This window comes from Salvelinus alpinus, chromosome 28 (genome assembly GCF_045679555.1).
Source record: "Salvelinus alpinus chromosome 28, SLU_Salpinus.1, whole genome shotgun sequence".
NCBI lineage: Eukaryota > Metazoa > Chordata > Actinopteri > Salmoniformes > Salmonidae > Salvelinus > Salvelinus alpinus.
Genome location: NC_092113.1, coordinates 29,363,186 through 29,375,895, shown reverse-complemented (window position 1 = coordinate 29,375,895; position 12,710 = coordinate 29,363,186). Strand labels below are relative to the sequence as shown.

Sequence of the window (12,710 nt, the reverse complement as noted above, 5' to 3'; positions counted from 1 at the left end):
TAGACATACAGTAGCACACATCACAATAACGTTGGATAGAGGGCAATGTCATGGTCACATAACATTCCTACGTTTGCAAAGGGAGGGTATAGTACTGGAAACTTTAGCAGTTTACCAGTAAACAACCAGAATTTTGGTAACATTCAAGTTTACATTTTTTAAATAATCAGATAACATCGAGTGGCCTTTTTGGTTATGATAGGGGTCTGTAATAATCTATGGCCCTCTGTGTGGCCGTATCACATGTAAAATATATAAAATAATACATTAAGATTATTTTAAAGTAAAACAATAGAATGACAAAGCTGTAAAACATTATCCTAAATATAAACCATCAACTTAGTGAATACCATTGGTGTTTAATATGAGGGTTTCAGTATGAAATATGTTTTTTACACACTTTTATTTATTTTCCTATGTCAATATGTCAATATTTCTGGTGGCAGTTGTGAAAAAAAGTCAATAGTTGGAAGAGTTACAGAGTTAATTGAAAATAATGCCATTGATGCTTTTTTCATTAATTTGGCTTTTTTCTCTTGAACTATATGGTCATTCCACTAGAAACTAATGAACAATATGGACACATATATAAAAAAAATAATACTATATATGAATACATTAAGTTATTCAAGTATAAATGACCAAAGTCACCATAGGGAACCATTTAATAGCATTGACGTGGTCATGTTGAGTCCTTAGACATTCCAATGGCAATGATAGTTTGTTGTCATTGACACATTGTCAATGTCACTACTACCACTCTCCAAAACAAGGAAGCAAAAAGAATTAGAACATCTTTCCAACCTTTGACCTCCATATCATAATATAATAACAGGACAAATACAAATCAATAAGGGTTAACCCTCTCACAGTACTCAGGGTTAAGATGAACATAAACACAAAGAAATCCCAATATCCATCTCAGACCTGGCCGGATGAATGAAAGGGGTTGGCGAGCTATTTGGAAAGAAACAGTGAAGGAGCGAGGGGGAAGGAGGGGGGGGGGGGGTGCTGAAGCACAGGGCTGAGTCCTCAGCACTGATCAGAGCTGCATGATGCAGACAGACGAGGAGAAGGAGGGAGGGAGGAGGAGGAGGAGAGGAAGGAGGAGCGAACAGTGGAACATACTGGCTGAGGCTCGCAGCCCTCAGTCTTTCCTCTGTGCTTGGCAGAGCTGCTTCTCTATTTCTCTCTGCTCTCTCTCTCTCTCTCTCTCTATTTCACTGACAAAAACACACGCAGGTAGGAGGGCTCACCCCCTCAAACTCTCCCTGCCTGCACCATGCTGCCCTGGAAAAGAAGTAAGTTTGTTCTGGTGCAGGATGAGGCCAAGATCAAGCCTAAGAGACTGATAGCTGGGCTGACCTACCAGTCCATCCTCTCCTCCCTGATGCGCTCCTGTCCCGACCTGCTCCCCGACTCGACCACCTTCAACTGGCTGGGCTCCATCTTCCAGACCAAGAGGCAGAAGGTGGAACTCAACAAGGAGGAGCCCACCTACACCGTACGTTACCTGGGGAGCATTGTCACCATCACGGCTAAAGGAGGAGGCTGTACACAGGACCCAGTGGCTAAGATCTGGCAAAGGAGTAACTACGGAGAGCATAGCGTCAAGATGAGATTAACCGTGGGACCTCAGGGAATCCAGATGGGCACCGACAAGACGGGCAAGAAGAAACCCACCAACCTCTACTCTCTGAACCGGATCACCTACTGCACAGCTGACCCCTGCCGACCCAAGATCCTAGCCTGGATCTACAGACATCAAGTCAAGAACAAGGCTGTGGTTCTCAGGTGCCATGCCGTTCTAGTCAGCAAGTCGGAGAAGGCCAGGGCCATCGCACATAGTCTTTACCAGACGTCCACCTCAGCCTTCAGTGAGTTCAAGCGGCTGAAGAGGCAGAGTGATTTCAGGCACTGCCAACAGCAGCTGCTGGGGGAGGACATGGTGCCGTTGATGCCCCTAAGGAGGCTGCTCAATGGGCAGTGCCACTACCGGCCACCTGCCGACAGCCCTGGAGGCCCCAGTACCACCGGTCTCTGCTCCATCGCAGAGGAGGAAGAAGAGGAGGAGGAGGAAGAGGAGGAAGAGGAAGAAGATGAAAGGGAGGTGGAGGAAGAGGGGTACGAGGCGGATGAGGAAACTCTATCGGACACTGACCTAACTCATTCATATGGGTCATGTGAGATGAACCTAGGGGACATATTTGATGGACTGGACGAGTGTTATATCAACATCAACATAAACATCAGCGACAGCAACAACAACACACTGACATTTGTCAGCTCTCTAGTGTGAGACGACAGAACATGGACATGGATATCATATCACATCATCACAGAGCCACATTCCTTCTCTTCTCCTTCACTGTCTGGTCCCTTTCTATCACAGGTTATATCCTGCTTTATCACAGTGTGAAGAGGATAGATTCTGTCTGTCAGGAAAGTTCTTCCCCAGGATTCATTTTTACAGATGGCTCAGACAGACATTGGCTTGACAATTTCAGTTGACTATAGCAATTTTGTGAGAGTATTTACAAAGAGAGCTGCGAGAAAGTGATAATAGCACAATGTAAAGGTAATAATCTAAGATACTATTGAGAGAACTAGCACTGACTGAGCTTGTCATAATATTGCCATGCCAGGTGTACACAGCACCCTAAGCCCAAGGTGTGTTTACTTCTGTTTTCCTTGATATTTTGTAAGTACAGTAACATTAATGTTTGTTGCCATGAGTGATTTTCAATTAACTTGTACTTTTTTCAGAGGTTATTTGTATGAAAAATATACTTTCTACTAAGACAATCTGTATAATGTAATTTCCACACTTGACCTTTCTGAGTGCATTTAACCCTGAGGAGAAGTTTAATAAAATGTCACTACAGTATAACCCCTGCAAATGAATGAATTAGGTTATAATTTAGGAATCAAGCCATTGAGTTGACATATTTATTGCTGACATTTGTTAAAGCCCTGTGTATCATTTATGCATGACAAGTCAGCAGTGATGTTTAACGCTTAGTCTTTTGTCTTTCTTAATGGGACACCTTTGATCTCAAAGCTGTTATGCTATACAGTAACTCCACACTGGGATGCATTTCTGACCAAGGAGAGTTTGAAGAAATATGTCTAGTTTTTGTGCATTTGTTTTTCCTCTGAACAAAACAGAACTACATTCCCCTGAAGGTGTACTAGATTTCTATCAACAGGATTAAGGCTGTATGTTTGCTTGACTGCCAAAATGGCAGAGATACTGAAGACAGAAAGGTACATCTCTTCTTTACCGATGGATGGACCAGACTGCTAAATATTTTGGCTATTCTTTTATCAAATTTCATAAAGATAAAATCTTTACTATTTAACAAAACCATTGTGATCGGGGTCCACATGGGATCTACATGAGATTAAGTGATTTTCAAAATGTGTTGAATAAAATACCCTCACTTTTACCTAGTAAGAGAATTGTAATTTTTTATATGAGTGACACATTTAGACAATTAGCGACAATCAAAGCTGAGCATAGAGCGTTTGTGTGATTATGGTAAATCTGACAACTTGATTTTATGCATCTTTCGACGGTATTGTATATTTTGATGTTAGTCAAAACAAGACAGGGAACAACAAAGAAATCAACCAAACACAAAGCTTCTCAGGGCCACAATTACCGAAGATCTTTAATATCCACCACCACAAGACATGGTCCTCCACAGTCATGCCACATTACACCACTTCTAAATTGGCCCTTGCCACTTGGTTAGATGTAGATCGGACAGAACCATCTCTGCTGGGATGGTATTGGCCACTCAGCCCTTTTCTTTGAGTGAACCAATTAATCAGAGAATTGAATAGTCCGGGAAATTAACAGAAAATACCTTCCTAGGCAAAAGAGGGCTGTCTGTCAGAATGATACAGAACCAACTGAAATGAGATGGATACCAGGAAGTTGTCACAACCATCAACTATTTTACTGAAGATATGCTAATCTGGATATCAGACCAAATTATGCGATATTACAGATAATGATTTGTGATGTGATTTTCTTCAGGAATGTTTTTTAAATGGTTTATCAGTTATCTCAAATGGAGATTGAATTAATTATACATTTCTCCAGTTCCTGCAGCTTTTGGTAAATAGTAATGCAACATAACATTCACACTTTTTCCATTTACTATTTCAAAACACATCACAAACTAGAATATTTACTCACTTTTGTTACATAAGAAATAAAAACAGACCTGCTATGTTTGACAGAGCAGAGTCTCCATACATAAGACTTCCTGTCTTTGTTAGTTTGCTGATGTTGCAGAACACAGAGCCAGTTCAGTTTTCTCAGGTTTAAATTATTTAGATGGTGTCACGTTCCTGACCTATTTCTGTTAGTTTGTTTTATGTGTTAGTTGGTCAGGACGTGAGTTTGGGTGGGCATTCTATGTTGTCTGTTTCTATGTTGGTTTAAGGGTTGCCTGGTATGGCTCTCAATTAGAGGCAGGTGTTTGGCGTTCCTCTAATTGAGAGTCATATTTAGGTAGGTTGTTTCACAGTGTTCGTTGTGGGTGGTTGTCTCCTGTGTCTGTGTCGATGTTACACCATACGGGAATGTTTCGGTTTGTTCGTGCGTTTATGTAGTCTGTTCCTGTGTCAGCGTGCTTCGTGTATTTGTAAGTTCGTTTGTTCAGGTCTGTCTACATCGTTTTGTTATTTTGTTAGTTATATCAAGTATAGTTCGTTTTCGTCTTTGTCTGTTTTGTTTATTTAATAAATCAATATGTCATCACAACCCGCTGCATTTTGGTTCAATCCCTGCTCCTCCTCTTCGGATGAAGAGGAGGAGGAAAACCGTTACAGAACCACCCACCAAATTACCAGAACCAAGCAGCGGGGAAAAGGGCAGCGACAGCAACCGCAGAGACCCCAGGATTCATGGACATGGGAGGAGATCTTGAACGGAGAAGGACCCTGGGCACAGGCTGGGGAGTATCGCCGCCCCAAAGCTGAGCTGGAGAAAGCGAAAGCTGAACAGCGGCGATATGAGGAGGCAGCACGGCAGCGGGACAGGTACGAGAGGCAACCCCAGAATTTTTTTTGGGGGGGGATAGAGAGGAGTGTGGCTAAGCCAGGTAGCAGACCTGAGCGCACTCCTCGTGCTTATTATAAGCAACGCGTCACTGGTCAGGCACCGTGTTATGCGGTTAAGCGCACGGTGTCGCCAGTGCGTGCCCATAGCCCGGTGCGCTATAGAGCAGCCCCCCGAAAGTGTCATGTGAGTGTGGGCATCCAGCCGGGGCGTATTGTGCCTGCTCAGCGCGTCTGGTCTCCGGTACGCAGTTTCGGTCCAGGGTATCCTGCGCCGGCTCTGCGTGCTGTGTCTCTGGAGCGCTGGGAGGGTGCAGTGCGTCCTATGCCTACGCTCCGCTCGTACCGGGCAAATGTGGTAGTGGAGCCTAAGAGAGAAGTGCGCGTAGTAGGCACTAGATCTCCAGTGCTCATCCACAGCCCGGTTCAACCTGTGCCTGCACTCTGGAGGGTACGGGCTGGTGTAGTATTCCAACCTGGGGGAGTGGTGCCAAGGCTGCGCACCAGAGCTCCAGTACTCCCCCACAGCCCGGTCCTTCAGGTGCCTCTTAACATCAAGCCTCCTGTAGGTCTCTCCAGCCTGGTGGGTCCTGTGGCAGCCCCACGCACCAGGCTGTCTCTCCGTCTCCTCCCTACAGGTGTGCCCGTCTGCCCAGCGGCGCTTGAACTGCCCGTATGCCCAGCGGCGCTTGAACTGCCCGTATGCCCAGCGGCGCCTGAACTGCCCGTCTGCCCAGCGGCGCCTGAACTGCCCGTCTGCCCAGCGGCGCCTGAACTGCCCGTCTGCCCAGCGGCGCCTGAACTGCCCGTCTGCCCAGCGGCGCCTGAACTGCCCGTCTGCCCAGCGGCGCCTGAACTGCCCGTCTGCCCAGCGGCGCCTGAACTGCCCGTCTGCCCAGCGGCGCCTGAACTGCCCGTCTGCCCAGCGGCGCCTGAACTGCCCGTCTGCCCAGCGGCGCCTGAACTGCCCGTCTGCCCAGCGGCGCCTGAACTGCCCGTCTGCCCAGCGGCGCCTGAACTGCCCGTCTGCCCAGCGGCGCCTGAACTGCCCGTCTGCCCAGCGGCGCCTGAACTGCCCGTCTGCCCAGCGGCGCCTGAACTGCCCGTCTGCCATACGCCGTCTGAACTGTCCGTCTGCCATGAGCCTGCAAAGCCGCCCGTCTGCCATGAGCCTGCAAAGCCGCCCGTCTGCCATGAGCCGCTAGAGCCGTCCGCCAGACAGGAGCCGCTAGAGCCGTCCGCCAGACAGGAGCCGCTAGAGCCTTCCGCCAGACCGGATCAGCCAGAGCCTTCCGCCAGACCGGATCAGCCAGAGCCTTCCGCCAGACCGGATCAGCCAGAGCCTTCCGCCAGACCGGACCGGCCAGAGCCTTCCGCCAGACCGGATCAGCCAGAGCCTTCCGCCAGACCGGATCAGCCAGAGCCTTCCGCCAGACCGGATCAGCCAGAGCCTTCCGCCAGACCGGATCAGCCAGAGCCTTCCGCCAGACCGGATCAGCCAGAGCCTTCCGCCAGACCGGATCAGCCAGAGCCTTCCGCCAGACCGGATCAGCCAGAGCCTTCCGCCAGACCGGATCAGCCAGAGCCTTCCGCCAGCCATGACCGTCCAGAGCCGTCCGCGAGCCATGACCGTCCAGAGCCGTCCGCGAGCCATGACCGTCCAGAGCCGTCCGCGAGCCATGACCGTCCAGAGCCGTCAGCGAGCCATGACCGTCCAGAGCCGTCAGCGAGCCATGACCGTCCAGAGCCGTCAGCCAGCCATGACCGTCCAGAGCCGTCAACCAGCCAAGAGCGTCCAGAGCCAGCCAGCCAGGATCCGCCAGTCATTCTGGTGTTGCCCCTCATTCTGGTGTTGCCCCTCATTCTGGTGTTGCCCCTCATTCCGGTGTTGCCCCTCATTCCGGTGTTGCCCCTCATTCCGGTGCTGCTCCTTATCCTGATGATGCCCCTTAATTTAGGTGGGGTTATTTGGAGGGTGGGCATTGTGAGGGGGATAAAGAAGCGGGGATTGATTATGGTGGGGTGGGGACCTCGCCCTCAGCCTGAGCCACCACCGTGGTCAGATGCCCACCCAGACCCTCCCCTGAACTTTGTGCTGGTGCGCCCGGAGTTCGCACCTTAGGGGGGGGGGTTATGTCACGTTCCAGACCTATTTCTGTTAGTTTGTTTTATGTGTTAGTTGGTCAGGACGTGAGTTTGGGTGGGCATTCTATGTTTTCTGTTTCTATGTTGGTTTAAGGGTTGCCTGGTATGGCTCTCAATTAGAGGCAGGTGTTTGGCGTTCCTCTAATTGAGAGTCATATTTAGGTAGGTTGTTTCACAGTGTTCGTTGTGGGTGGTTGTCTCCTGTGTCTGTGTCGATGTTACACCATACGGGAATGTTTCGGTTTGTTCGTGCGTTTATGTAGTCTGTTCCTGTGTCAGCGTGCTTCGTGTATTTGTAAGTTCGTTTGTTCAGGTCTGTCTACATCGTTTTGTTATTTTGTTAGTTATATCAAGTATAGTTCGTTTTCGTCTTTGTCTGTTTTGTTTATTTAATAAATCAATATGTCATCACAACCCGCTGCATTTTGGTTCAATCCCTGCTCCTCCTCTTCGGATGAAGAGGAGGAGGAAAACCGTTACAGATGGATTGGTCTTTGGGGAGAGTTTCTGGAATTGTTGTTGTCAATATTTTTACTAATAAACTACCTCTGAAAGGGTAGAGGATCACCAATCTGTACTGAAACAATAAGGAATCTCTAAACAACAAATATACCCTAGTCTGGGAACCCTGGTGAAATACAAAAGAGAATAAAAGAGTTAATTGTGTCTGTAAATTTCTTCCCTAGGATGGCATCACGTCCCACCCTGTGTGATGCCCTGGTTTTACATACGGTAGATAGGTCTACATTCAGATGTATTGCGAAATACAGATACATAGTAATACTTCAAGCAACATTGTTGGTCTTATGGCATTCATACATCACAGGAGGTTGGTGGCACCTTAATTGGGGAGAACGGGCTTGTGATAATGGCTGGAGCGGAATTAGTGGAATGGTATCAAACACATGGTTTCCACATAGTTTCCATGTGTTTGATGCCATTCCATTTGCTCCATTCCAGTCATTATTATGAGCTGTCCTCCCCTCAGCAGCCTCCACTGTCATACATGAATATGTTACGTGACATTCAATTTGTCCATCTGTACTCTATCCATCATATGGGGGATTAGATGCATTATACGACACACAGTAATAATTCAAGCAACATTGTCATTGATTGTCTTGTGAGTGTGCTATGTCTGACATGGGCCTATCACATGCAGTTAGAGGAGGAGCCACACTGTGTGTTGTGTAAACATGTGCATTCCCAGCCAAACAGAGCTAACAGGAACAGATGGCAGCAGAGCAGGCTAGGTGGATCATGGTACATCATGGATGTCTTCCAGAATACTGGGGCTCACTCTCTCTATCTCTGTCAGCAAACTAGCCACCAGAGACTGGTGTTCTTAATGAACATGAAGTCTAATGAAACACGCAGTATAAACAGTGGCAGGTCACATGGTGTGTTATGTGTTGCCCACATGCAGTAGATAAGAACAGAGAGGGAGCAGGACATGGTGAGGTTGTTCTGCCCTCACAGCTGTTCTCTACCTGACTTCCTCAGTATTTCTTTCTCTTTCGCTCTCCCTCTCTCTCTCCCCCTTCTCTCTCCCCCTTCTCTCTCTCTCTCTCTCTCTCTCTTAGTCTCTCTCTCTCCCCCTTAAGTCATTCTCTTTCTTTCGCTCTCTCTCACACTTCTCTCATTCTCTCTCTCTCCCCCTTCTCTCTTTCTCTCTCCCTCTGTTATGCAGTAAACAACGCTCAGGTCAGTGTGACACCACCACAGGCACATCTTCGTCACCTGCTGCGAGGGGGAACAGAATGGAGCGTTCCACAGCAATTGCACGTCTGTGGTTTCCAGGGAAGAGCCTTAGGAGAATGTGTTAATCAGCCAGCAAGCGGAGAGGGAACAAGGTGTGCCATGGGCAGAACATTGTGGCTCAGTGTGCCATAGCTCGGGGGGGGGGGGGCACTTGGAAGGTGATGAGACCTTTAGCTCATATGGCTGGGGGTGGGGGGGGGGGGGGGTACCTGGAAGGTTATGAGACCTTTAGCTCATATGGCTGTTGGAATATACTGTTTTCACCCCTTGAACCAAATCAGACATATTATATTACATTTCCCATTTATTCTCAATAAAAAGCAATCTATAGTTTAATGAATGGAAGTCAAATTCTGTGACAAACTGGATATAATGCAACCACATTGAGCTCCAAACTAGCAAAGCTTGCTAAATGACTACCTTTTCCATTTCATGCATCTCTTAATGTTATCCTAAAAAAAAGTTGCACACCTGGCGAGTTGCAAATGAGCTGCCCTGTGTTTTTCTGTTACACAAAGCTGTCAAAAACAGAGGCAGGAGAAGCATCTACAGAGGAAATTAATCACTACAGTCAAAAGCATCACTATAATGATTAGCATTATCAAGCAGCCTTCCCACAAGCATTTGGCTCAGCGACACAACTGACAAAGAAAGAGTAGCTTGTGATGCATATTGAATGGCTCTTTAGGAAATAGGAAGGAATACTTCCATATAGTCAGAAACTCTCTCTCTCTCTCTCTCTCTCTCTCTCTCTCTCTCTCTCTCTCTCTCTCTCTCTCTCTCTCTCTCTCTCTCTCTCTCTCTCTCTCCTCTCTCTCTCTCTCTCTCTCTCTCTCTCTCTCTCTCTCTCTCTCTCTCTCTCTCTCTCTCTCTCTCTCACACACACACACATCAAATAACTCATGTGTTGCTAGGCTGTGGTATATTCTCCCAGGGTCTCTTCTAGTCTGTTCTGTTCTGCAGTTGTACTAGACAGTGTCTGATTCAGAACCCATAAAACCTTTGGCCTTGAACATCAGCCAAACTAGTCTATACAATTTACTAATTCATGAGAACCAGGGGTAAGTTACTGCCATGAAACTTTTATGGTGTTATTCCATCATAACACATACAAAATACCAAATAAACAACCACTGCCCAGACAGTCTTTAGTATGCATGCTAAGTCATTGTGTTCAACAAAGTGGTAATACATTTCATATCCCCCTTTTCTCTTATAGGATAGTGAGTTTACACCTAAATGCACTGTTCCAGTGGCTTAGCGAAGCATGGCGAAAGTGCTGCTGAATTTATAATACTGACATAGTAAATTACACAGCCTTGAATCTTTTTCTTCAGTCTGTATTAATAGTCAGTGGTAGCAATGTTCTCAGATTTAATAGAGCTGGTTTTATGTAATGCACTTCTTAAAGACATTAACTGCACTGTCCTACACATCCACAAGTCTGTTCATACAGAATAAATATTTATAATAAGTAGCTCATATGTAGCTGAGTACATTACAAAATCTTGCTACACAGAGACATAATGTATTATAAGCATTGTTATAATACATTATAAATACATGCTACATACAACCATACATGCTTATAACAGGTAAAAAAGCCTTATACCTGCAGCAGTGGAGGCTCCTCAGAGGAGGATGGGGAGGACCATCATCAGTGAATTTCATAAAAATATTTTTTTTAACATTTTAAAAATGATCCTTTTTAGATAAAACTACACTAAATATATTCACGTCACCAATAACAAACTATTTTGCGATGAAGGTCTACAGTATCCTCCAACAGCACTCTGTAGAGTAGCACCATGGTGTAGCTGGAGGACAGCTGTCTTCCGTCTTCTGGGTACATTGACTTCAATACAAAACCTAGGAGGCTCCTGATTATCACCCTCTTCCATAGACTTACACAGTAATTATGACAACTTCTGGAGGACGACCTCCAACCGATCAGAGCTCTTGCAGCATGAAGTGACATGTTGTCCACCCAATCAGAGAATGAATCTAGTACTCCACTTACTTAGCTAGCAAATGCAGCTAGCTAGTTTAGCCTACTAACACCCTGCTCAAACAGAGGGATGCTATGTTAGCTAGATGGCTATGACTATCCAACACACCACTAGAACTCTTCCAAGTCAAGGTAAGCTTTAGTTTTTTTGATACTGAAGAAGGCAATTGAAGGCCAAAAAAATCAATCATCAATCTTTTATACATGTCTAATAAAACGACAACTTTTTAATGGTGAGCGAGCGTTGCGCCTTTTCCTGTCCAATGATGTCTGCACATTTTTAGGTTACACCTGTATTCACGGTGGCTAAGCACCTACTTCTTTCCAACTTAAGGTTTTACTAATTTATTGCCACCAGGGCCCGCCAGTGTAACTGCTAAACTGCTTACTGACTGACCGTACAGTGTAACGTTACTGCATGATTGTAGTGGGTTTAATAACGTGTTAGTTCTATCAGCTATGTTGACTAGCTAATATGGTGACAACAATGTAGGCTGTGTGTAGCGGTTATGATATGGTTTGGATAGAATGTTTTTTTTTGCCTGGTCACATACAGCTGACTTGTTGTGCATTGAAGTCCAGAAGTGAAGGGAAAAGGTGAGGAGGAGACCGCATAGATGTGAGAAGGAATACAAAGTGGCTGCTATGAAATTTAACTGTGTTTACACGCGATCAGCAGTGTATTCATACCGCGTTTCTTAAACGGAATGAAACGGAATGAAACGGGGATAAACATACCTGAATTTGTCGAATAGAATCTCTCCTTTGCAAGTGTTGGACTAATGATTACTAGATCAGCTACAGTAGATGCAGGCAAGAGTGTGCAATTTTTCTCTCGACCTGTGTGCACCTACGTTGTAAACTTTCATTCATAGGCTAGGTTGTAGCAACCACATGATGAGTATAGGGAAAATTCAAGTATCATGTAGTAGCCTAAACCTATCAATGCTACATTGAACCGTGTGAATGGAATATGAATGACAGTCATCCAATATGCTGTAATAGAAACAAGGCTATGCTCATAATAAACATAAATCATCCTCCATCATCTTAAATGGCACCGACCGCCACTGACCTGCAGGCTATAATGTGTTCCTGTGTACCTATTACCAACACAGTCATGATATAGATTCATCCTATATGGTCCTCTTGCTGTTAGTCATATACATACACAGTACCTGTACGTTATTGGCTGACATATTACGTAACATCACAGTCATGATATATGGGTCCATCCTTTATGGACCTCCTCTTCCTGCTAGGCTCATATACCTGTACGTCATTGGCTGGGCTCCACAGTGCGACCTTTAGATGACCTTTAGGCACAGCACAGATAGGAGGATGGAAGGTGACGCATACTGTACACGGCCATTTAACTTGCTGCTGTCAGAGCCTCCACTGACGTCGTTAGCCCCACTAAGAGGACTAATTATGAAATCAATAACCTGGATAAGAGAGGAGAGGCTGGTTGGTTGTTGTGTAAAAGTGTTATTTTATGTGTTCCAAATGAACCAGGTGTTCCTAATGTCTCAGGATGTGCTGAAATAGGTCTGTGATATAATTAAGAAATAAGGGTGTGTGGTATATGGCCAATACCCCACGGCTAAGGGCTGTTCTTATGCACGACGCAACGCGGTGTGCCTGGATACAGCCCTTAACCGTGGTATATTGGCCATTTATACAACAGGTGGGTCTAATCCTGAATGCTGATTGGTTAAAACCG

At 46.0% G+C, this 12,710-nt stretch overlaps 1 protein-coding gene across 1 annotated transcript; it reads left to right on the top strand.

Moving 5' to 3' along the window:
• Positions 1-1,113: 1,113 nt before the first annotated feature.
• fam43b (family with sequence similarity 43 member B) lies at positions 1,114-3,449 on the top strand. Its single transcript, XM_071372660.1, has one exon. It carries the CDS (start codon positions 1,283-1,285, stop codon positions 2,297-2,299), a length of 1,017 nt encoding a protein of 338 aa, XP_071228761.1. The 5' UTR covers positions 1,114-1,282; the 3' UTR covers positions 2,300-3,449.
• Positions 3,450-12,710: the final 9,261 nt, after the last annotated feature.